The 26402-nt window shown below is 42.8% G+C and overlaps 1 protein-coding gene across 1 annotated transcript in view; it reads right to left on the bottom strand.

Annotated features, from left to right (window-relative positions):
* The window catches only part of CPED1 (cadherin like and PC-esterase domain containing 1), a 225958-nt gene that overhangs the window by 157274 nt on the left and 42282 nt on the right, over positions 1-26402 (bottom strand). The window contains exons 5-6 of the mRNA XM_019543955.1: positions 15547-15703; positions 12902-13070 (exon numbers count right to left, since the gene is read on the bottom strand). Of these exons, the coding sequence (XP_019399500.1) occupies positions 12902-13070; positions 15547-15703 (326 nt within the window). The remainder of the gene's footprint in view (positions 1-12901; positions 13071-15546; positions 15704-26402) is intronic.

Genomic DNA, 26402 nt, shown 5'->3' with positions numbered 1-26402 from the left:
TCCAGCCCCCCCCAACCCCTTACTCACTGACACTGGAGCCCTGGTACTGAAACACGTGGCCTGGCAGCCAGAGTGTCTCCATGGAGGACCCAGCCTGCGATTGTCTCAGGGCACAATCCGGGACTGTGCCCTGCTCCACTTTTTTAAAAAGCGAATTTTTTAGACCTAATTTTAGGTCTAATTTTTTCCCCATGCTGCAAACTTTTTCGTTCCTGCATGTACCTGTTGCCCTGCCTCAAAGAGGGTTGAGACAGGACAAGAGTCACACGGACACTCGTCTGGATGTGCCCATAGAGTCCAAATCCTCAGAAGCAGGTATTAGATTTTATAGAATCATACAGAAGGGCTGGAATGGACCTCCAAATGTCATGCAGTCCAACCCCCCCTGCCTGACACAGGATCATCTCTATCCAAATCATCCCATACAAACCATAATCTGAATTCTATATAAGACTACAAACAACCATGACAACACAGACCCAAACTGCCAAAGGTAAATCAGGGGAACCATGGCAGCCAATGTCCTGCTTCTATGATATGTTATCAATATATGCTCAAGAGATCTCAGATAGAGGGACTTACCCCCTACAGATGAAGGCAAACCCCCCCCCCAGAGTCTATACTAATCTGACCATGGGGTAAAATTCCTTCCTGACCCCAAATATGGTGAACAGTTGACCTTGAGTAGAGGGGCAAGACCCTCTAGCCAGGAGCTTCCAGCTTTAGTTGCAGCAGGAGCACTGGCACACCCCAGTTGAAGTCCCCAGCCTTGGCTGTAGCTAGCACCCAATGTTTCTGTGGAAATTTAAAAAACATCCTGACCCAAGCTGCAGAAAGTCAGGGGGGTGGGAAGCAACCAGCAAAGCTCAGAAGCATAGAGATACCCAAGGTAGAACATCCCCTACCAGTGGCTGTCCAACCTCTTCCTGAACACCACCAGTGAAGGAAAATCCACAGCTTCCCTAAGCAGTCTGTTCCACTGCCTCACTGTATTAACAATGAAGAGGTACTTCCAGATATTCAGTCTAAACTTACTTTGCTGCAACTTCATGCCATTGGTCCACATCCTCCTCTCTGCAGCAAGAGACAAAACGTGCTTTCCCTCTTCTTTATGGCAGCCCTTCAAGTATTTGAAGACTGATATCATGTCCCCTTTTAAGTGCCTTTTCCGTAAGCTGAACAGGTCTAGCTTCTTCAGCCTCTCCTCATATGACTTGCCTTCCAAGCCTTTAATCATCTTTGTTGCCTGCCTCTAGACCCTCTCTCGCTTTTCCACATCCTTTTTAAGATGTGGAGCCCAGAACTGCACACACTACTCCAGATGAGGCCTAACCAGCACCAAGTAGAGAGGCACTATCACCTCCCATGTCTTTCACCTAATGCTTTTATCGATGCAGCCCAAAATCACATTCATCTTTTGTGCAGCTTCATCACACTGCAGACTCATACTGAGTCTGTGGTCTACCAAGACTCCCAAGTCATTTTATATAGAGCTGCCATCCATCCAGTCATCCGTTTTGTGTGGGGGGTTTTGTTATATCTCCTGACGTGTAGCACCTTGCATTTGTCCACATTGAACTTCATCCTGTTAGCTCCAGCCCAACTTTCCAATCTGTCAAGATCCTTCTCATTAAGCTCACATCTTCCAACACGTTCACAATCCTTTTCAGTTTTGTACTGTCCACAACTTGCTCAAGAAGCTTTCTCTCCCAATATCTACATCATTATTAAATACACTGAACAGCTCCAGGCCCAGGACAGACCCCTGTGGGACTCCACTCGAAACCTCCTGCCATTCTGACATGGACCCATTAATAATTACCCTTTGCTTGCAGCTATGCAGCCAGTTATCTACCTCCTTATAGTAGATTTATCCAGTCCACATTTCTCTAATTTGTTTAAGAAAAGGTCATGCGGGACCTTGTCAAAAGCCTTGCTGAAGTCCAGATACACTAAAGCCACAGCATTCCCATTCTACCCAAGCTGTTACTTTGTCAAAGACAGAGACCAGATTTGTTTGACATGATTTGTTTTTCATAAATCCATGCTGCCTGCTTGGATCAGCCTTCCTTTCTCCAGATGCTTATACAAGGCTTTCCTTAAGGCCTTCCTTAAGTAACTTCCCAGGCTGAAGGACTGCTTTGCAAACAGTGTGCCTCTAAGTTGATGAGTGATGAGCTGCTTCCAAGCAGCAACAAGAGGACCCCTGGTCATTCAGTAGAAATGGCACGCTACATGGATTGTGTGTACACATCTGGAAGTGATAAAAGAAACCTCAGCGTTTGAGTGTCTCTGTGTGTCATATGGCTGCGCCCCCAAAAGCCCAAATATTAAAACCTGTACATCTGCAGACCTATCCTCTTAGCTTGCAAAGGCAGTGGACTGTCTGTTTGGGCAAGGCTCATATCACTCCATATCAACTATTAACATCTAGTTAAAAGTAGTACTGATGAGTATGAAACGCAGGCCTGAAGAGAGATATTTTTTATGCTAATCTTGGTTTGTTGACCAAAAAGTAGGAATAAAGTGTTAAAATTTGATGGCAATCCCTGGTATTCAGTCTAGAAAAGAATAACTCCACTGGCAAAATGTTGAATAGAGAGTAGAAAAGGATTAAGGTTTAGCAAGTTAATCTTCAAAGTGCACTGATTTTGTGGGCACTGAGGGCTTTTGCGAAGACTGATGTGATACAGGTGTGGGAAGCAGGGTGTGGGGGACGGGAAGAGGAAGGAAGGGGAGGGGGAGGAGTGCACTTGCACAGATGTAGGCATGCTACAGGGCTTTCTTGTACAGGAAATTCCAAAGTTTCCCAGGTGCCTGAAAGTGTTCATTCACATGCTGAATGGATACAGATCCAATGAGTATGTTGCACACATTTATGTAAAATGCATGCCTCTGAGAAAATTTGCAAATTGATACATTTTTCATTAAACCAGTAAACCAGCATCTTCTTTAAAAGAAATAACATCTCAAGACAAATATTCTTAACAGGGATTTAGCTCATTAGTTTTAGCGCACTTGAAAAATAAATCAATTGCCTATGTCAATATTAATATTAAAATGTATTTTCTTATTCCTCTTTGACATTAGATTTAAAAAAACAAAAATATGAATTGCCTTTTCTTAATTCCTCTTTGACATAAGATTTAAAAAAAATCCACAAACCTCCAAGTCATTTAAAATAAGCTTTGTGATTTCAGTGCCATAAATTATTTCATTCTATTGTACTCTGCCAGAAGCACACATCAATTAAAGGCCCGAAAGGAAGACTACATTTGATTTAATCACATAATTCCTATTTGCAATTTCATGCATACATGCTCAAGGAGGGATTAAAAGTGAGGCATACACAGGTCTGCAGATTATTTTAAATTTAGTTATTCCTTTGAGATAGCTTCTTCTCCTGCATGTTCTTTGTCAATGAACCTGCGGGGACAGATTCTTAGGCAAGGCAGTGCCCCTTTGTGTCACCACAGCAGTGTAAAGTCTCACGACATTACCTTAATTAAGGATCTGTCCGATGAACAATAATCCTGCCAGGATTAAATTGGTTTTAGCCTATGCACACTTTCTCCTTCTATCTTCACTTCCTCTTTATGGGCATGTTGAATAGTATGTGTGACTTTTGTTCTGCATACTGAACTTTAATGCCCTCTGGCTGGCATAACTGGCAACACTTAGTAGGTACAAACTGTAGAAGCTTTGCTGAAATACACTGCATCCAGAAGTCTTTGGGACTCGTAATTCCACATCAGCAGGATAAACAGGTCAGCCATATACCTAATTGTTCTTTGCCTCCCTTCTCGCCTCCTTCCCCTCATCTAGCCCCCACAACTGTTCATTCATCCATCCATCCCCAGACTTGGCTGGCTGGAAGATGAGGAGGAAATGTCACTCCTGCCTTTAATGACCAGTCCATCTCCTTTTGAAGGAGAGGAGTTTGTTACAGAGCAACTGGGGTCAGCAACTGACTTCAGGACATCTAGTTGGTTCTGGGCCAACCAGCTGACATAAGGACAGAATTTGGGGCAGATAACAACAATAGCCTCAAAGAAAGCTAGAGCCCAGGACTGGGAAATCAATGCAAGGAGAACACTTCATAAACAGATACACAATGTTGAGTAAGAGTATCTCATCTCAGCAGAGGAAGCCTTCCTTGATCGGCATCATGGCCTTAAGGACCAATTGCTAGGGATGCAACTACTCCAAGAGCACATTAATACGACAAGAAACAAGGTATACTGTTCTAGGACTGAGCACGGAAAACTATTTAGGCTCTCTGCTAAATTATGGTTAAAAATTTGAAGGCGCAGTGCTTCATATTTTTGTAGGATTTATATATGACTTCTCAGAGAAGCTGCTTTGCTGGTCCCTTTTACAAAACACTGACTGTGACCTTCTAGATTAGATGGCAGACAAAACCATTATTATATCTGAGTGTGGTGTTCACTTCTTGTTAAATACCTAAACTTCTGAAGGTTGTAGAAAAATCCAAGAAATTATGTCTCAATAAGAGTCAAATGGAGGTTTTTCTTCCAAGATGCATGGATTGGAAGTTGGAGATAGTTTTTCAAACCAAGGTGCCCTCAACGGAGCATTCATCTGCGCAGTAGAACTGCCAGTATCCCACCACTAGGGGGATCTGCATAACCACACAGGCTTGTCAGCGAAAGCTTTTCTTTAAATGTGTCTGTGTTTTATCCTACTACAGAATGAATCTTTGGTAAGAGGCTACGCTTCATTTTCCACGTCAGTCTTATATCTGCAGTTAGCTTTCCTTTATCATTGTCTATACTTGATAATTTTTTTTCACCCATGTCTACAAAGATTTGTGTGTGCTGGGGCACACAAAACAACACTGCCGCAGGGTAGTACTTGTGTTTAACAGGACGACCCTGCAGAGGTGTTTATTAGTCTACTGCAACCTAATAGGGTTGCAGGTGTAGACAGCAATGTTTTACTACACGGCTAATTAGTCTGCTGTGCAGCAAACATCTTGTGTAGACATGCCTCGTACTGCCTATTACTTATCATACACAGGTCTACACGCTGCCTCCTTATCAATCACTGTAGATAGAAAAAGTTGTGAAGTGGGTAATGGGAGAAAAATGTACCCATAATCGAAAACAATGGTTCCTGAATACATCATAAGGAAGACAGTGCAGTAATGTATCACAAGTTTATAGTGCTAGCTGTTGAGTATGTCTATTTATTCCACCCCAAGATTTATTATTATGTGAAACCATTTCCCTGCATCTTTGAGACAGGACTTGAAGAAGGTGGAAGCCAAGATATTATTCAGATATTCTGCATAGTAAATATCTTATTTATGCTATTTTTTCTACATAATCTATTTTTAAAGGAAGACTATTAAATAGTTTCGGCCACAAATTTTCACTGCCTTAAACCTGTTTTAATTCACTTGAATGGAAAATGTTCTGTGGCATCATTTTATCATTTATGGCATACTGGTAGTCACCAAGGATTTAGTTTTTAAAGCTGCAATACAGGAAGAGAAAGAGAAGTCTTCCAGCAACATTTTCTCTATAGTTCTTGCTAATTAAAGACAAGTCTAATAACGAATGAAGTCAACAAAAATTTTCCTGGTGAGTTCAATGTCTTCTACATTAGTTTTTTGAGAAGTGAGAGGATTAACTGTGGTTTCTTGGACACAATAGTAGTTTTTGGTGGAGTACAGGTGACAGACTAAGAGTTTTCTTCATATTGCTCCTAAAGCAGGATATGGGCCTTCCAAGAATGCATGGGCAGACTTCCAAGGACCCAATTCCTGGAAGGAGAAAGACCTGACAAGTGTTTATCCCCAATTATTAGAAATGCTGCTTCTTTCAAGAATCTCAGATGGACCTGGCTCTCCAGGGATCTAGCAGACCTCCTGTGGCTAAAAATAAAGGCCTACAAAGGATGGAATATAGGATTCACTTCCAAGGAGGAATATTCTTCACTGATCCGGTCTGGTCCTGCAAGGAGCAAACCAGGAAAGCCAAGGCTGCAACTGAACTCCAACTAGCTTTGAGTATCAAGGACAATAAAAAGTCCTTTTTCAGATACGTGGGAGCCGGAGGAAAAGCAAGGGCAATATTGAACCCCTGCTAAACCAGATGGGACAGCTGACAACTGATGCCCAGGAAAAAGCCAACCTATTAAATGGGTACTTTGCATCAGTTTTTCATCAGTCCCATAGGACACCATTCCCACCACAGGACAGTGAGGTCCAGGTGAGGGAGATCCCCTGCCCTCCATCAATGCTGATCTTGTGAAGGAACACCTTGAGAGGCTGAATACCTTCAAGTCAGCCAGCCCTGACGATCTACACCCCAGGGTACTCAAGGAGCTGGTGAGCATTATAGCCCAGCCTCTGGCACAGATCTTTGAAAACTCCTGGTGCCCTGGTGTAGTGCACGAAGACTGGAAGAAGGCCAATGTGGTGCCTATCTTCAAGAAAGGGAGGAAAGTGGAGCCGGTTAACTATAGGCGCATCAGCCTGACTTCTATCCTGGGGAAGGTCTTAGACAAGTTTATTAAAGAGGCCATCCTTAATGGACTGGCAGATGCCAACATCCTGAGGGATAGCCAGCACAAGTTTGCTGCAGGTAGGTCTTGCTTGACCAATCTTATTTCCCTCTACGACCAGGTGACCTATCACCTGGACAAGGGAGAAGAGATTGATGTCATATATCTTGACTTCAAAAAGCCTTCAATCTGATATCCCATGATCACCTCTTGGTGAAACTGGCCAACTGTGGCCTTGGGTCCACCATGATCCGCTGGCTGGAGAACTGGCTGTGTTATCGGACCCAGAGGGTGGCAATTGATGGAAGCCAATCGTCGTGGTGCCCTGTGACCAGTGGGGTCCCCCAAGGCCCTGTCCTTGGACCCATATTGTTCAACGTCTTCATTAATGATGTGGACATTGGAGTCAGAAGCGGACTGGCCAAGTTCGCCGTTGACACCAAACTTTGGGGCAAAGCATCCACACCTGAAGGCAGGAGGGTGATCCAGGCTGACCTGGACAGGCTCAGCAAATGGGCGGAAGAAAACCTGATGGTGTTTAATGCTGAAAAATGCAAGTTTCTCCACCTTGGGAGGAAAAACCTACAGTATCCTTGTAGGATCAGCAGTGCTACGCTGGCTAGCACTATGGAAGAAAGAGACTTGGGGGTCATCATTAACCACAAGATGAACATGAGCCTGCAATGCGATGCTGCCGCTAGTAAAGCGACCAAAATGCTGGCTTGCATCCATAGATGCTTCTCGAGCAAATCCCGGGACGTCATTCTCCCCTTGTACTCAGCCTTGGTGAGGCCACAGCTGGAGTACTGTGTCCAGTTTTGGGTTACACAATTCAAAAAGGATGTGGAGAAGCTTGAGAGAGTCCAGAGGAGAGCCACGTGCATGATCAGAGGTCAGGAAAACAGACCTTATGATGACAGGCTGAGAGCCATGGGGCTCTTTAGCCTGGAAAAGCGCAGGCTCGGGGTGATCTGATGGCCACCTATAAGTTTATCAGGGGTGACCACCAGTACCTGGGAGAACATTTGTTCACCAGAGTGCCCCAAGGGATGGCGAGGTCGAACAGTCATAATAAAAGACTGTTTCAAGCTGGACATAAGGAAGAATTTCTTTACTGTCCGAGCCCCAAAGGTCTGGAACAGCCTGCCATCGGAGGTGGTTCAAGCACCTACATTGAACACCTTCAAGAGCAAATTGGATGCTTATCTTGCTGGGATCCTATGACCCCAGCTGACTTCCTGCCCTTTGGGTGGGGGGCTGGACTTGACGATCTTCCGAGGTCCCTTCCAGCCCTAATGTTTATGAAATCTGTGAAATTAAACGTATATAACTCTTGGAACCTTAAAGAGAGAAAGAGAGCACAATGGAATGTGTCAGGATGCTCAAGTCAGAAGGCCAAATCCTATTCCATGTATTAGGTACGCAAGTGAACATAAAAGTGCCAAACTGGGTCAAACCAATGGTCCATTTAGACCAGTCTCCCATATCTGACAACACCAGAATGGAGAATGGATGCTTTGGACAGAGAGTACTGAAGTGGACCTACCCCTACAACACAAAGAATGATTTTTATTTCATCCTGCTGGAAAAACATTAACACAAAAGCTGGCTGAGTCCTCTTCCCCCTTGCTGCTTGTAGGCTAAAATGATGATAAATTAATATAAAAGAAAAGGAAAAGATCCTGAACATTTCTATTGCGTTAAACTTTTGCTGACAGGTATTCTGTTTTACATTAAATATCATTGAGGCAATATCAGAAGACACCACTTGAGGGCAGTACAGCAATCTGATTGTCACAATGCACAGCATTAACAAACCAAAATCAGATTAAAATGTGTATTTTCCAGCAGCACTCTGTTCCTGGGTTTTGCACCCATCTTAACTTTAAAAAATATTTTGTAAAAATCTTCCAATGTACAAGACGTGAGTTTCCATGGGAGATCATATTAGTTTATATCATGCCCTTATTATGCTACAGGACTTAACTTCAATAATATAGCCCACTTCATGATCTGAAATTCACCTGTGAACAGTATCTTTAATAGAAGCATCTGCAGCACAAAAAATATAATAAAAATCACTAATTACCCCCAGGAAGCCCTGTTGCACCCAACACTGATATAAGTTAATCTAATTCTTTGAATTCTATGAATAGAATCTTTTTTAAAAAGTCTTTATTAACACAATACAATTCTTAAGTGATGCCAGAATTCAAAATCCTGTAACTCTGGTTACCTAGCAGACACAATCAGGGTCTTAAATAGCAGTAAGGGGGGGTAGTTCTCTAGAGCACAAAAGTGCTAATGTACATATTCGTTAAGTACTATACGAGATAGCATAAAGCAGCACTTGATAGGAATAGGAATCTGTTTCCCTTTGAAGGTTTGGATGGTGGGGGGGAGGGGCGAGGAGCTGATGAGGGGAAGAAAGGAAAGGATGCAGGCTACATGGCCTACCAATCTAAAAAGTAATTTGCTAGTGACAAATGGTTCACATGCCAGCACTCATACCAAACAGAAAAACCATATAGGGGTTAATTTTCTGCTCAATATGTATGCATAATGGGAAATATTATTATACACACTGACTGGGGGTCCTTAATACATATAACATGTAATTATCATTGTGGTAGCTTTCTAATTTTTTTCTTCTTTTTTAGCACGGATGGTTTAGAGAATCATTCTAAACCCCAGTCCCTATCATCAGATTAAGTAAATGTGATTTGCAAGAATAATTTTCAATAGTTATTTTTTTGTTAAGAAATCTTGCAGAAGCTGTGCAATAGTGCTTCACTCTCTACATTTTAAGTCTGTAGATATCTCTTCTGATCCACTGTGTATTTAACAAATGTCAGGGATTTTTCAGCGCTCAAAAACATATTATGTATCACATGTAGTAAAAAAATGTGCACATAAGGTCAGATGTTACTGTAAACAGTAATAGGCAATTTGTAGTGTATTAACTCTACTGCTCGGGCAAGTCCATTCCAGTAATGAACTAAAAGTAGTTCCAGACTTGCTAACCAGTGAATCTTTATTTCTACTTGAGTAGCTATGCTGTACTTTGCAACATTATTCAAAAGGCAGTAATACAATGCAAAAAACGAATGCCCTCATATCTACATTAAGTTTTAAATAAGTGAGTATACTCATCTCTTCTAGGGGAGAAATCCATTTCAAATAACAATGCCAGCAATTTTTCTCCAGGCCAGAGTCTCCTGTTGTCCGCATGCTCAGTTCCTAATATTAACAGTGGCATAACTGGTGGGGTGGGAGGGGGAGGCAGTGACTGGAGCAAGCCCCCTTGCTGCTGACTTGGCAGGGAGGAGGGGGAAGGCACAAAAGCAATTGCTAATGCTATTGCATGGTGCAGCAGCAACTAGAAGTTGCCCTGTGGGTGGCAGCTGCCCTGGGTGCCCAGCTGTGTCATTATGCCTCTTGATATCACGGGAATTATGACAGACAGACTTCTGAAGATCCATTCTACCATTATCAGCTATTGACAGGTTAGAGTAGTTAGAGTAGGTAGAGTATGAAACAAGCAGATTTTTCTTCATTCACATCAGAGATAATTCATAGAAATCCTAATCTAAAAAAATGCATAGCTGAAGTTAATAGAAATGTTTTGGACCAAAATTCCTCAGATGGTGTAAACTGACATAGCTTTACCGCCTTCACTCTGGCTCCCTGCAACTAGCACTGGCTGAATACTCCATGAAATGTATTTGCAATATGCATGAAGATCACTGCAAAAGAGAATCGCCAATTTATGGACAGGAAGAACAGTGTCTTTCAATTAAATCTGTAATTTCCCAATATATTTTTCCCAAATGAACTGTCTGTTCCAAGGTCTTCTACATGGTACGATGGCTCGTGGAATTCAGTCTAAGTTCACTTATTTATTTTCCATAAATACTGGCTGATCACATCTACCGACTTCCCATAGTACCTATATGTTTTATACACATGTTCACATACTCTGGAAAGGGCTGTGTGCACCCCTAGAAAGATGAATATAGACATATCCAAATGCCCATTTTACTTATACTGATTATATCTTGGAGACTTTCTGCCTTCTCAAGCTCTACATACAGTACATTGTTTATACTTAGAGGCAGCCTTATACATCCTGTTTTCCATCATTTTGTTAATTTGAATTTAAATCAACATCACTATAGAAGTGCTTTTCTGGTTTTTGTATAATTCTTGCTATTCTGACAACTCTGTCTCAAAGTGCGGAAGATATAGTACCACAGGCGCAGTAACCAGATTGGAGCGACTGTATATTGTGCTGCTATTTCTATCTATCACTTTTATTGCTGCTTCTGCTGCCAGAATGTTCCGTAAGTGGTGGCTGGCGCCCTCTCTCACAGACTTCTCTCAGCGGTGATTATTTTCTAGAGTGCTGTGCCACAATTACTAATGATTATTATCCTCAAAACTAGCAGCTACTTAAGAAATTATAGTGATAATACTGGATGCCTGTAATATTTTTAATAAGCATAAAATGAAACTAAGCCTAGTGGATACAAAAGTTTTGAAGTGACAAAATTCTGTTAGCTGGTTCCCATACATGTAAACCATAAAGTTAAACAAAAACAATGCACATGAGCGCACATGCACACACAACCCTTCATAGGCTCCAAGATCATTCAAGTTCTTAGCATTATCAGCCCAGGATTCACATTTTATAGTGGTATTGGCACACACGTGAATTCAGACCCAAGTCCTGCCCCCTGCCCAAGAGACTCGGCCAGGCTACTTTTATCTTCCTTTGGGCATACAACATGAAATGTTCCCTGACCCACAAATGGACATGTGGGAATTTTGCTATTCCAGAGAAGATCTGAAGAAAATAGCCTGCCACTCTAGAGTCTTCCCCCTGTGACACATAGCACTAGATTTTCAGTCCCTTCATGAGTATCAGCTGTGTTACTTCATGAGTATCAGCTGTGTTGCTGCTTGCATTTTTATGCTGTTTTGTTAGTTGTTATTAGACACCGTTGCTGCTCATTAAGCAGAACAAAACAGGAGAGAGGTACCCATGAGTAAGCATGTGCCTACTGGCCCAAATTGATCGGGGGGAGGAGCAAGGATTCAATTGTGTCACGTCTAGCTACCTTGAAGTAACAAAATCTGAACATTTAGACATTTCTAAAGCATCTGTCCTCATAAAACCTAGAATCATTAGGATGGCTCTCAGAAGACCTAGGGCTCATGTACATGATTTTTGCCCTTTCATGCACTGCAACTGCATGTCTGTGTACGAGCAGGATTTCCCAATGCTTTAAAAAAGTCTTTCCTGCGCATTAAACTAAAATTCCTGGGACATAGTTTACTTTGGCTCGCTGGGAATTATAACGTAGCATCCATGGATTTATTGCAGGCAACCACAAAGGCACTCAAAAAAGTGTAATGAGCCCTTTGTCCAGCAGATGGCACCTGTTACTTTTTTGTAGTTCACCCCTTCAAATTGCTTTCACTCGTGAATTGCTTCCCCTTTTATTTTTCTTGCGTGGCTTTTTCTGTTTTTTTCTTGTTTGCTGACTCCCTGCTTCCACAGCTGCATAGCAGGGCACGAGCACGGGCTGGGTGGGGGGCCCTGGGCCGGGGGGTAGCACTGGACCATCCCACTCTCCTGTGGCGATAGCCAGGGACCTGTCTTAATTCATTTGAAAACCTAGTGTGTGTAAACACAGATGAGATGTTCCAAGGCTTAATTTATTTGAAAACCTAGTGCATGTAAATACAGATGCAACGCTCCAAAATAAACAAGTTAAATTTTTATAAACCTATTTAAATTTAATAAGGTTTAAAGCCTGTGGTGTGTACAGGTGCCCCTATACTTCAGCTTAGAGATCATTTACCTGAGTTTCAAGGCCTCTGATGACCTCTCCCAGGAAATGCAGCTCCACAGTAGCTAAACAAAATATGGAAGCACCATGGCACTTTTCTTTAATCATGGGATCAACACCAACCCAGAAAAACCTCCAGCATTACAGTACTCATACAGCTGTGCGTTACAGCATAAGAACATCGCTGAACATACTCTCATACCACAGTACCAAAAACTGGAACTGAAATGAGTAATCCAGAAAAACTGTTTCCATGTGATAACTACACTGTGCATAATAGTTATTTCACTTCCTATGTGAACTGCTCTTTTTTTAACTGTATCCAATAAGAACAACAATGAGCAGCAATAGTGTCCAATAAGAACAACTAACAAAGGAGGGAAAAAAAGCAAGCAACGTATTTGGCTTTGGGGACATTTAAAGTGACCTCTCAGGTCACTGAGCCAGATGCCCCATCACATAAAGAGGATTATATGATATGGTGCCTAGATTTACCAATAAAAGAAGAGTTTTACCTTGACAAAAAAGTATTTCCTTTTGAAGGAATTCCAGACAGAAGCATTTGAATGAATAAATGCCCGTAATGGTGTTAAGGATGTCACTAGCACGTATGCTTTGATGATGACAGAAAGGTCTTGAGCTTTAAAGTCATTCTTGTGGTCAAGTTGAGTTGGTATCTGATGCCTAAAAAAGTGAGAACAATATCTATTATAAGAAAAGTGCTGCTGCTTCTCTACTGAAAGAAAAAGGAGCTACAAGAAAACTAACATTAAAGAAAATATTGCCCTATTTTCCAGTTAATATCATTCTGGCGTATTGTTTAAGTTGGCTAAAACAAACTTTTCATTAAATCTGCTTTTATTGCTTTAAAATATTTTTTGAACTTAGTTTCCAAACCAAAAAATTAAAAATATTTGGTTAAGATGCAGTTATTGCTAAGTATAAATTTCAGGAACTTAAGGGTAAAAATATTACAGGGATGTTGTAATCACTCCAAAAACAAGCATTACTAACCCGGGAAATTCAGAGTAAAGGTGAAAACTTTAATAAAATGAAAACATCTTAAGTAATGGAAACAAAGTTAAGACATCCAAACCATGGTAACCCTGCTTGGTGATGATGCTTTAAGTCTGGTAACAAAAACTGTACTATCATTAGAAACTACTTTACTTAAATTGGAGGCTGAAAACAATTGACACTTCTTACTTCTGCTCACGCAGTTATGGCACTGAACCCCTAAAGAAAAGTTCTGACCAGGACCTCCAGAAAATATTACAGGGATGGTGTGACAGGGCACTTGGTGCATCTGTCACTAAGCAAAGGGCTGAGGGAGAAGCAGCTCGCAGGTGAAGCAGAGGCTGATTAGGGAGTCAGCTGCCCAGAAGGGGGCTGGGCCTGAGGCACATAAAACTCGGGGCCCAAGCTGGTCAGGTGTCTACCCCTGAGTACCACAGAGAGGAGCTCCTGGTACCAGGGCTCCCAAGATACTCGCTGAGCAGGCCAGGTCTTGAACAGATAGGCCTATGAACAGGAGTGGAACAGCCCATAGCCTAGAGGAGGGCAGCAGAGAGTGGAAAGCCAAGGTGCCCAAGGTCAGCTAGCACGCAGAGCAGCACCCAAGAGGGGTAAAGCAGGCTTTAGAACAGATAGGCCTGGGAACATGGGCCAAGGGTCTGGTGCTGGAGAAGGGCAAAACAGGTCTTGGAACAGATGAGTCTGAGGATGGAAGTAATGGTCCGAGAGGGCTGCTGATGAAATCTGGTGGTTGAGGAAGGGACTGAAAGGGAGGTATGGAAGTCTCAACTGGCCCAGCAAGAGTGAGAGAGAAGAGCCAGAGGAAGAGAGGGGCCTGAGGCCCACAGAGACAGCTTGAGCCCAGGAAGGACTAGGTACTTGGGAAAAGGTCCAGTACCTGGGGGGGGGCAGCAGGAAGGGTGGAGGGCACCAGGAGGGTCCTGTGTCCAGGGGAGACTAGGGTACACTGAGGAAAGCTCCAGTCCCCAGGGCTTGCAAGAGGGCAGAGTGTGGGGCCAAAGAGCCAGAGCCCAGAGAGAGGGCAGTGTGTCAGAAGGGCTAGAGAGCCAGAGGTCTTGAGTCTAGGAGGGGCAAGGAACCCATAGCCAATGAGGGGTGTATGTCTGTAGATCACCTGTGAGGCATGGAAGTATGTATTGAGGAGAATGGAGCTCACAGAACTAGCCTTTAAGGCAATGACCATGAATAACTGTGGTCCTAAAAATAGGATCAGGCTTGGCAAGCCCTGGGGCAGCCTCCCTTTTATCAAAAATTAATAACATCAAGGTGTGGCAGAAAAGTAAAAGGGAGAGGTCCCCTCAGGGGAGCCTGGTTGGCAAGGGCTGAGCAGCTACCACTGGGACAGGCACTTGCTACAGACTGCAATAAATGACCCTCCATAAATCAGTTAATAATAAAAATATTTGGGCAGGTTTTGACTGAGAAGTAATATAACTGTTCAGGTATTTATCTATTACTACAACAGTTTGCAAAGAATTAGCTGCAAAATTGGAGTGGGAAGCAATAAAAAACTCATAAAAATATTATTTAAAAAGCTATATTATAGTTACATTTGGCCAGAGTCACCTATTTATTATTCCATCTATTAAGCACTATGCATCTTCATAGTAATTCAATTAAATACATATGCACCTCATAATAAGGAAAAGGTGAAGATGGCTTTAAAAATTATAGATAACTTAGATCAGGGAGGCCAAGCTGTGGCGCACATGCCACAAGTGGCACTAGCAGCCCTTGTGTGTGGCATGTGCAGCAGGGCAGCAGATAGGGCAGGATAGCAGATCAGGCAGGAGAAGGGGATTGGCATAGCACTCAGGGAGGAGGTTGGGCTTATTTTTGGTATTTCTGTCAAAATGTTTGGCACCTACTGGCTTCAATACACAACCTATGTGTGGTTCAGTTTACCTACGTATTTGTTAAGGGAGATTAAAACAAACAAACAAACCCTAAATAGCACATACAAGCTCTGGTACTACAGTGATGATCAACATGTAAGTACATTTCTTGGTGGAACAGTGCTGGATTTCTGAATTTTTTTCCATGACTTACTTCACTGCCTGTTGTAAGAATGTATCATGAAACGTACAAATATCAATAATACTGTGATACAAAAGTATTAACTTACGGCTGTGCATTATTGGTTTGGTTCCACCAGCGCCACAGATGGGCAAAATTTGTCCTTTCTTCCCTTCTCCCAAACTGAGAAAGGTCACTTGCTTGCTTAGATTGTGAAAATGCATGATGATTTGGGCATTCCAGGAAAGCTACTGGAACATGCAGTTCTGAAAACGTTTCAACAAAATAAAAATATATATAGTCAATGTAATGGTTTAAAAAAAGATTATGCATCCTGTTGGTAAAATAAAATACATTCAATAAAGAGGCAGGCAGGAGCTACAGTTATCAAATGACATGGAAAAAAAGAATAAACTTTTCAGCTCTTTAGCTGAAGTTGAACCAAATAGTAGGATCAAAGCCTGTTTCAGCTTTGAAGCTGTATTTTTTCCCGTTCATTCCCAGTTACTGTACTAACACAGGACTCTGGATTCTAAAGTAAACCCCTACATACACGCCACTCTAAATATAGAACACATATGCAAGAGATCCCAGTCTCATAGCTGATGGGGATTTTGTCTGAATTAAAACTGTAGGACTCTCCCCCCTCAAAAAGATATAGAACACAAAAAATTGTTGTTTCTTGTTGCAAAGATTAAGGCTTGCTTTTATAAGTACTGAAATGTATGCCATTTGAGTTTTTACATTTAATTCATTGGGAGCAGAACTACAATACCAGAAATCAGTCATTGTTATCGTCTTCAAAATACTGTGATATGATAGCTACTAGTGGGCACTATTTTCTATTTTTACTTTGCTGATAAAAAGCTACATAGCCCTTACGTTATTACTTTATTTTATCCTGTGTGGCTTTCATTACTTCCAACATACTTCATTTTAGCCACTTTAAACACTTAAGTAATAGTCAGGGAAGAGTCAAGCTGTTCATATTATTCCCAAACTTCATTACTCAACATTTTAGTGTCAGACCACGCTGTGCTAAACTTATTTAGTTATTTGTATAGCTTTCCCTGTAATGCCAATTCATTCCATTTCAGTAGATCAAATTAAAAGTAATACTGACGTTGTGTTTATAGTGAGATATTATCAGCCCTTCAGTAAAAGTACAGCTCATCTCCCTATAAATGGCATTGTGATATTCCATTTAGTGACTCCTTATCACATGAGTTCAGTTTATATTCCTGCAAGCTCAATGGGGATCTAAAATTAAGTTGGGTTTTTTACTTCACCTCTTTATTCACCAAAAATACAAGTTTCAGGGGGGGCTTGTACACATGATGAAAATTGGCCATTTCTGCAGTTTAATCACTTCTGTGGGGGTGTCTCCCCTGGGCGGGCAGCTAGCAAGTGGGCGCAGGCCCATCTTGGGCTTAGGGAACAGTTGGATCAGACTGGGTGCTGCGTGGGAGCTGGGGTATTATCCACCTGTTAGCTGTCTGCCCAGGTGGCCCCAGGGGACACTGCCACCATAGAGGGAATGTCCAGGGACCCCGCAACTCGGGGCTTGCTGGCAGCTTGCTCCCTGCCCATGGGAGAGGCAGGCAGGCTTCACTGGGTTGCGCCCACTGGGCTGCAGAGGCCCTGGGTGAGGACAGCAGGGCAAGATGACCTGCTCACGGCCCTATTCCATTCCCCACCAGGGGCCTGAGGCTGTGCATGCCAACCCTGAGCCCCAAGCCCCACACACCCCGCAGCTGGGTAGCAGCCCCAGCCCTGCCCAACTCCCTCCCTCCCTATGGGGGCCTCAATCCCCACCCTCCACTTAGCTGTGGGAGCTGCTCTTCAGGCTTCTGGGTGGCCATGTGCATAGACATGCACATGGCACCCCCTGCCTGACCTCCCTTCTCCTCCTCCCCCCAGCCATTTGCAGGCTGTAACACTGCCAGTCTGCGGAGAACTCTTTGCAAAATTGCAAAATCCATGGGTTACTCCGTTAAAATGAGAAATCTGTGTTTTCCTTCAGTAAACAGGAAAATCCACCCTTTTCTCTGGTTTTCCACGGGAAATGGAAAACCAGGATCCCTGCTTATAACTTATCCTGCTTCCATTGAGGCAAGGGGCAAAATTCCCATTAATTCTATTGTGCAGGATCAAGGCCCAACTGAATATCTGGAAAATATTTTCATGTCAAAATTCTGTTGGAAAGAAACTATTAAAAGCATTAACATGTAATAATATAAATATTCAGTGACAGAGGCATAATGTGATGAGTACCCTGGGAAAAGCAGCGCATGGGCAGGGAAGTACAGGCACTTCTTTTTTTAATCCCTCCTCTTCGTTATGCTATTGTTCAGCAACACAAAGCAATTGCTTTAGTTAAGAAGGATTCATAGAAGTTACACACAGTACTCAAATTGAAAGAGGATCTTAAAACATAATTTCCCTGATTCTAATTAAGTCAATATTTCAATGTGAATGAGGAAGGATAGAAGGAAGGGCAGTTCCCCTTGTTTACACATTCCCTGAGAGAGAGGTTAGCATTTCTCTCTTCTAAAATATGGTTTTAATTCTGTTGCTACAGCAACTAACCCAACTGATGCACGGTATGGGCTCATAGTGCTGAGTTTGAAGAGAACATGGGATGAATTTTGTGGCTAAACTTACCCCTTAAAAACAAGAATTTTAGTTGTTTTGAAAAAAAAAAAGAAAATAGAGAAGTTATCTTATCTACCTTGATTATTTTTGCACTATGCAGTGAATCATTTTATTGGAGCAGTGTTTAGCAGAAATGAATTGGGACTGTTTGAAAATTAGAACCACCCTGAAACTGGACATTTAAACTCACTGCAAAGCCCCATAACATTGTTATAATGACAAAATGACCCCAATGTAAAAAAGACATCTTGGTGCTTTTTGAAGCAAAGGAAGTTAAAATCCATTGCCCTTAATTATTAGAACCTTATGTAAATAAAAATTGGACACAATTTATAAATTATATTTTTTTCAAGACAAGCACTATTCCTTACTTCGTACAGCACCTTGAAAAGGAGTTGGTATCTAGTGCTACCATAATAATGTAACCACTATTATGGCAGCATAATAGTGATAACAACAGATGAAGTCCTCTTTTAGTATACTGCAGAGAAACCCTTTGATTTGTTCTTCAACTAGAAGACAAAAATGATGTTTTCCAGAGTTAGACTTCATAGACATTAGGGCTGGAAGGGACCTCGGGAGATCGAGTCCAGCCCCCTGCCCAAAGGGCAGGAAGTCAGCTGGGGTCATAGGATCCCAGCAAGATAAGCATCCAATTTACTCTTGAACGTGTTCAGTGTAAATCAGCACTGTTATCAATGAAAATTAGTTACAGGGAAGAAACTGCTTGTTAATACATGACCTTCTTCCAGTCTTCAAAACACTTTATGAACCATAACTATTTAACCAGTTCTTACAAAATAAGTAGTTATTATCATTTATAATAATGATAATATATTATGATAATATTAAAATACTTTAAAATATTAGTATTTTACAGAAGAGAACCTCAGGGAGGCAGGTTAATTAATGTGTCCGGGTCAGTATCAAAGACAGGCCTAGAAGTCCCAGTCTGGTGTCTGAATCACTTCTCTCTCTTACAGAACCAAAATCCTGATGCCAATTACTTCTAGGGCAAATATCCCCCAGGAGTCTGGACCTTTCAGACCTGGAAACCAATGGACAAACTAAAGAAATGCAGGTTCCACTGTAAGAAGAGTAGAATTCTCTTTTCAAAGGAGAAGTCCCGCACTCCACCCAGCCCAGCTGACGTGTAACAGTCTAGTTCTAGGAAATGCAGTAAGGGGAGAAAGTCAAAACTGTAGTCCTTTCTTTAACTCTCAGTTGGAAGCAGGTATCAGTGGTTGGCAGCTTTGAAATGCTGTGTTTGGAAAGACAGTAAATGAGTAAACAAAAGGAGAAGACAGATCTCCAGGGAGCTGCCACAAAAAGTTGAATGCACCCAACCCAGCTAATACTTCACAAGCCTAAGTACTATAGTTCTCGTCTCCCTAATGAAGTCACACAACTAGCCAGAGCAGTGACAGGCCTGGGACACAGAGAACCGAGGATCTACCAAAGCAAATCTACATCTGTGGTCATTAAGATGAACTGGCTCATGAAATACAATATCCATTAAAATAGCAGGAGCCAAGTGGGTAAGGTAATCACCATTATAACAACTTCTAATGGTGACCATTCAAATATTACTGATGCTTTTCAATTATGCTCTTCTATCCCCAGTGTTTAGCTATTCCTAATCGCTCAGCATTGCCGGGCCTATATTGAGGCTCAATACTTTATACAACTGGTAATTTAACAGTTATTATGAACAACAGCAAAGCTGATAAAAAGCTGATCAAAATCTAAAACTGACAGGATTTAACTAAGACTCCCTAAGCACAGCTAGGTCGTTGTTTACATGCTATAGGTGTGACGGGTTATATGGTTTGTTAGATATATTAAATATTCACGTCAAACGGTATCACTGATGATCCTGCTTACTTACTATTAGGGGTGCGTGAAGCAGACAGTATTTGATTTGGATTCGGATTTGGCCCAATTCGGGGGACAGTGATTCCATTCGCTGATTTAGATCACTGTCCTGATTCGATTCAGCCAAATCTGAAGATTCAATTCTGATTTGGAGAATCAGCGATTCAGCCATAGACACAGCTTTATATGTTTTTTCTATGTACCTCGAGGTACGAGGTGTGGCTCATGAATGCTGAGATGGTGGGGCAGATAGCGCATCCCATGGGAGTGTGGGAAGGTCCCCCATGCGCTTGGTGGCAGACTCAGAAATGGACTAGAAGTACTTCCAGTCCACTTCCAGGTCTGCCACCAAGCATGTGGGGGAACCCCCAGTGCCCCTCCTGGCTCAGCTATCAGTTGCAGGGGTACGCTGGGTGCCTCCCCAGACCCAGGAGGCACCAGTCGCTGAGCCAGGGGTGGGAGGGGGGGTCCCCCACACACTCCGCAGTGGGTCTGGAAGTGGACCAGAAGTACTTTGGGTCCACTTCCGGGTCCAGCGCTGAGCATGTGGACCCTCCCCCCATGCACTCCTACGGGATGCTCCATCTGCACCATTCAATTCTGAGGCAATTCAGCCCGATTCAGAGAGATTAATAGGTCTCCTGATTAGGTTCGGAGTTTCAGCCACCGAATCAGGCTGAATCTCCTCCAAATAGAATCAGCGACTGAAGTTTCACACAGCCCTACTTACTATCAGTAACAGAATATTATTTTTAAGTTCTCTCTTCTCGATATGGAACTGTAGTTAATTGACTGAGAGCGTGACCTACATACTCAAGTAAATGATCAACAGACTCTGAATTAACAATGTTTAAACTGCAGAAGATAAATGAAACACTGCAAAGGTGTTACAGGTCCTCTCCCTTATCCTTCATTATTATCCTTAGACTTTGAGAAAAATATTTTGGTTTGGTTTGTTAAACTTTTTACACTGTTCATGACGTGAGTTTCTACAGCTGACATTTGAATCTCAGGGCAAAGAATGATTAAGGCTTCCATCTCTGCAGGAAAAAGGCAGTTTTGCTTATAAAGTGTCCGTCAGCTGTCAGGCTTGTTAGAAATGTTCCAAGACCCACTGAGACACCTTGGGAGCTCATGGTTGTTTAATGAAACACAAAGCAGACGAAGAGAATACAAAACTGAACTGAAGATTTTGCACTTCCCCCTGGCTCATCTTGTAAATTGTTTTCCCCCTACACACATTTACACAGAAAACCAAAAAATCAGTACATTTAGACTCGCAGTTTCCATCTGCCTGGGATTTGGGAGATTTTAGTGGGAGTGGGGGGAGAAAGATATGACAAGGGCTAATGCTAGAATCTTCTCTGCCAGAATTTTGGCCTGTGTAGTTGATTTTCCATGTGTTTGGGGACTTCACGTCACATACAACTTGGATCCTTCTTCTTCCTGATCAGTGGAACCTACTGGACAAGATCTATTTCTTCCCTGGTCTGCTCCTTGGGCAATGCAGCCTTCATTCTGCTTTGATTCTAGGTAGAGGTGGGTCATATTGTTATAAACTATCTGTCAACTAATATTTACAGATGGGGCAAAATGTCCAGAATGTCCAAGTCTGCAAAAAACTTTGTATAGATGAAAATACTGGACCACATGAGAAGGTACTTATTCCACCTTCATTTATTCTCTATTGAAGCAGACTCCTGAAACCACGAAAGTAAAACACACTTTGCTTACTCATGTCTAGAAGCCTGATCTACTTCATATAGCAATGTAGATTATGACTACTCAAATAAAAAGGCATGCCAGTTACACAGACCACATGGTAATAGTTGAATAATTAGAACTAAATGGATTGAGGGCATATTGTGTATGTCAATCAAAAGTAGCCTATTCCAGGGTTTCTCAACCCATGCATCACGACCCAGAAAGTGGGTCTCAAAAATTTATGAAAGGGTTTTGAACAAACTTTAAAAATGGATTATCCTTTAAGAGAATGAGAAAAACATGGGAAACCATGGTTTTTCCCTTGCAGGCTGGCACAGTTCCAGGCTTCTCCCCTCCGCTCCACATGCTTCTCTACCCCACACACTGGGGGACTGGGGCCTGGGGGCAGTGAGTCGTGAGTGAGGGACACTGGGTCAGGACTGGCCACTGATGTTTACAAGTGGGTCCTAGTACAAAAAAGGTTGAGAACCACTGGCCTATTCAATTTAAATATCTTCCATGAATCTCTTGACCTCTCTAGCAAAGAGGTCAACAGTTCTGAAGCAAAAAGCCATAATTTCCCCAAGGTTTCTACAGCAGAATCTAAGGGTATAAAGGAAACTGGAAACATCTACAGTTCTGAATTAAACAAACCATATGTCTTAAAACATACCAACTGAATCAGTGTTTCTGATTACGACACAGCACTGGATGTGCCTGTTTCTAAGAAGAGGGGCAGCATGCAAAGCAGCTGGTAGGTGGAGAAGGGAGCCAATGAGGGCATCATCTGACCAGGAGAGGGTCGGTGGGTTATAAGCCCATGTCCTGGTCAGACAGTGTAGCCCAGGAGCCACAAGCAGTGGTGTTCCTGACACCAGGTTTGCAGCAGGGCTTCTGCCTGAACCTGTGAGCTTGGGGGGTAAGCTTTAGAGAGAAAGACAGAGACCTGAGGGGTCTGATATGAACCTGAGAGCTGGGGTGTAAGAGGAGAAGAGACAGAAAGAGAGACAGAGAAAGACCTAAGGGGTCAGCCTAGAAGGGTTGAGTGTGGAAGAGTCCAGTGCCTGGCGGGAACTAGAAACACGAAAGGCAGGGAGAACCAGGAGAGTCCAGTGCCCAGGAGAGGATTAGTGTGCATGACCAGAGGGGGTCCAGGAGCCTATTAGAAAAGCTGAAGTGTGTTGAGATCCCAGAATAGGGCTGAGTAAAAACTAGTGAACATCAAGCAATGACAACACCTGGAAGGCATGGGGCATGGTATAGGGGTGAACTGGAGTAATATTTTAAGGTGAGAATCACAAGCCCCTGGTGCTTGTTAGAGAGAGCAACTTGGGAAGCCCTGGGGCAGCCTCCCTCGTATATAAAAACATAACATCAAGGCATGGCAGGAAAGACTGAAGGGGTGACGGGCCAAAGACAGCAAGGGCCAAAGGGACTTCAGGGGCCACCCCTAGAGTTACTACTGCCTTATACTGACCATGAAAGAGGCATCAACTAGTGCAAGATCCTGGCCCTACTCAAGTGAACAGCAAAACTTTCATTGACTTTACTGGGACCAGGATCCCACCCCTGATTTTTAATATTTTCCTCTGTGTTAGTCCAACACACAGATGATGTTTATCATATATCCCACCTAAATCTTCTAAACTGCTTAGTGATTCAAATACCCTTAAAAGGGCCTTGTACCAAATTACCTTCCATTACTGAAAATTTAAGCAGTCACTCTCTTAATTACACTTAAGTAGAGGGGGAAAAACAAACAAGCAAAAAAAACCCAAAACAGTTCACAACTAACCATATGTAGACTGAAAAAAATTAAAATTCCTGGACTAAAACACACTGAAATCCACTCTAAATAACATTTTCAAACTTTGAGAGTGATAAAGACAGCCACAAATATTCAGTACATCATTTCAAAACTTTTAAAAATTTCTTCCTTAATATTATCAGCAAAGTACCTCAACTTAGACTCAGGCTAAGTATAGACAGTCAAAAAGCCTGGGGCTGAATCACTTCAAACTGGGCAGCTTCCTCTAAGCTGTGTAGGTTGAACCCATAACCAACTGAACTGATGTTCAGTTTTCCACTAGAAAAGGTAGGGGGAGGTCTGCTCTGACCTAGGCCAGCAGGCAGGGAGTGCTAAAGCACGTTTCCCAGCCTGCCGGCCATTGCCAGACCAGTCTAGTGTCCCCCGTCCTCTGCTGTCCCCCCACAGGGGGTTCAGGAGCCCCCTGCCCAGGTGCTGGCCCACCTTGAGGGAGCCTCCCCCTCAGGAGGTTCCCTTCAGTCTGGATTCCCCAGCCCAGGCAGCCCTGGGGAGTTCCCTTCCCCACTGCTAATTGCTTCAGCTGCTGCTGTGGGAGCAAGGGAGAAGAGGACTACTTCTCCCTTCTTCCTGTGGCAGCCGCTGAAACAATCAGCGGCTAAGAAGGGGAAGGGGACAGGGGTTCCAGGATCTGAAAAGCCAACAACATGTGCTCCTGTCCAGGAGGGCTGGGGGTCTGTTCCCCTGTCCCCCTGTCCCTATGGGCTGACAGACACAGTCAGGAAGCAGGCCAAGAAGCAGAGGGGCAAAGCAGTCCCTGCTCCACTTGAGCAGGCAGCATAACCCAGGGTTAAGTTGAACCAGGAAGGGATTTCAGACTGAAGTTTCATAAACCAGTTTGACCTAAATCAATTGTCTGATACTACATCCAACCAGATTTATCTTAAGCTAGTTTTGATCATTTTGAAAGTGGTTTATGTGCACTGAACTTCTGCTCTGTTACAGGTTTAAACCAGTTTCTGATCACTTAAACCAGTTTATGTGTAACTTCTGTCCCTAGCCAGAACCTACCACATTTCTTGTTGTTTCCAAGATATATTTTGAGCAACCGATGAAGGAAAATGTACCTTAAAATGCAAATCTGTTTCTTTTTACTGTAACATTCATGGTTACAGTGAAAAAAAAAAGATAGTTTTCTTGATATTTCCCCAAAAAGTTTGCTCCAAGAATAGCTTTCTGTACCATACTGCCAAAAACCAAGTTTTAAAACTCTGGAAAGAGTGACTTAGAATAAAAATTATAGCTCATAGTTAACTAGAGACACATGCACAATGATATACTAATAACAAAGTAGAAGATAGAATGATACATGAGTAAAGACGAAGTAGTTAAAAACACTAATCTTTTTTAACTTTTTGTTTTCAAACTTATCTCATTTATTTATTATTTCAGCATGGCTTCAACTGAGATCAGGGACCCTTGTGCTGACACTGTAAAAACGCATACAAAGAGGGAATCCCCACCCCAAAGTTTCTAATCTAAATATGATAAAACCTGGAAGGAGTTCAGAAATCCTGAGTTACTACAGAGCTTCAAAACAGCCAGTAGTGACAAAATTGTGTTTATATGGAGACATTTGTAAAGGCACACTGGCAAAATAAAGCAATCTATCTTTAAAAATCCTGGTCTTGTCACTGCATTTCAGATTATTAAAGTGGCAAGAATGTTTCATTTATAATTCTGCAATGGAAAGCTCTGCAATAAATCTTTGGATCCAGGGCCCAAATATTAAAGGAAACCTAACACGTGGTCAGTTGAAGCAGCTGGTAGTGAGTCACAGCAGTAAGCAGTGCCTTGCAGCAGATTACTACAAGTGAACCACCCACCAGCTACTACAAAACCACAGCTGGGACCCAAGGGGCAATGGATGAGGAATGCGCCCTTGCTTACAACCTCATATACTCGCATCCCAGGGCAAAGGGAGAGGGAGGAAAAGCATTAGATTCCATCCTGCAGCTAATTACTGATAACCAGCTGCCTGCCACAGCAAGAGAAGTGGGAGGATCAGCTAACATAAGGGACTGCACAGCACCCTGCTCCCACTAACTTGTTACTTCACTAGATGACATTTTGAGCACAGAGCAACCAAAGGGACAAGGGAAGATGAAGGCCTGTGGCAGCTGGCCAGTCTTTAGTGACTGCAATACCTGAGTGAGTGAGAATGTGGAACACGCTGCCAGACTGCCCAGAGAAGAACTGAGCAGTTGGCAGTCCCTAACACAGAAGGCACAACAATATCAAAAGATACATATGGCAAAAGCATTGAATAAAAAGAATGAAAGCGATGCTGGTTGCGGAGTGAAGAGAGATGTCTAGACTGAAACCCAGCCGAAAGTGTGTGAAACCAGTGTGTTTACAGAGGGGCTGCTTAGGCAAAGGGGAAGTCAGGGAGCCTGACTCATTATTCCCAACATTCCCAATATTGTACTAGAGAAAGCTCTCAAAAAGATAACATTGAGTTGGAGTTATGACTTCTTTCCTGTGATCTATCCACAGAATGAGCCACAGGGTTGCTCTACCTCTTTGCAGGCCATCTCTGTCTTTTTCCGTGGGATGAAGGATATATTCCTGACTCAACCCAATACAGCTTTGACAACACCTTGCAGCACCAGACACCCTCAAAGTGAAAACAGGCAGTGGCCAAGGGTGGTCTCCTGGATTCTTCTGAAAAGGGACCTGACTCAGAACCCCTTGCATTCAGCATCAGCAGTACCATGGAGGTAAGTGGCAAGTATCAAAGCCTTCCCTTGATTATGCAGCAGCCATGCCAGAGATATCACCAGGGATCCTGTTTTTTCCCCAATATAAAAATTGGCAAATTCTCTGATAAAATCCCCCAAATCCACAGTTAAAATGAAAGGCCCCTCACTCCCCCCCTCCCCAGCCCCCCAACCCTGCTGGTTCCC

This window comes from Crocodylus porosus, unplaced genomic scaffold (assembly GCF_001723895.1).
Source record: "Crocodylus porosus isolate Cpor-Errol unplaced genomic scaffold, CroPor_comp1, whole genome shotgun sequence".
Lineage (NCBI taxonomy): Eukaryota > Metazoa > Chordata > Crocodylia > Crocodylidae > Crocodylus > Crocodylus porosus.
The sequence above is the reverse complement of the archived record's forward strand: the minus strand, read 5'-3'. Positions and strand labels throughout refer to the sequence as shown.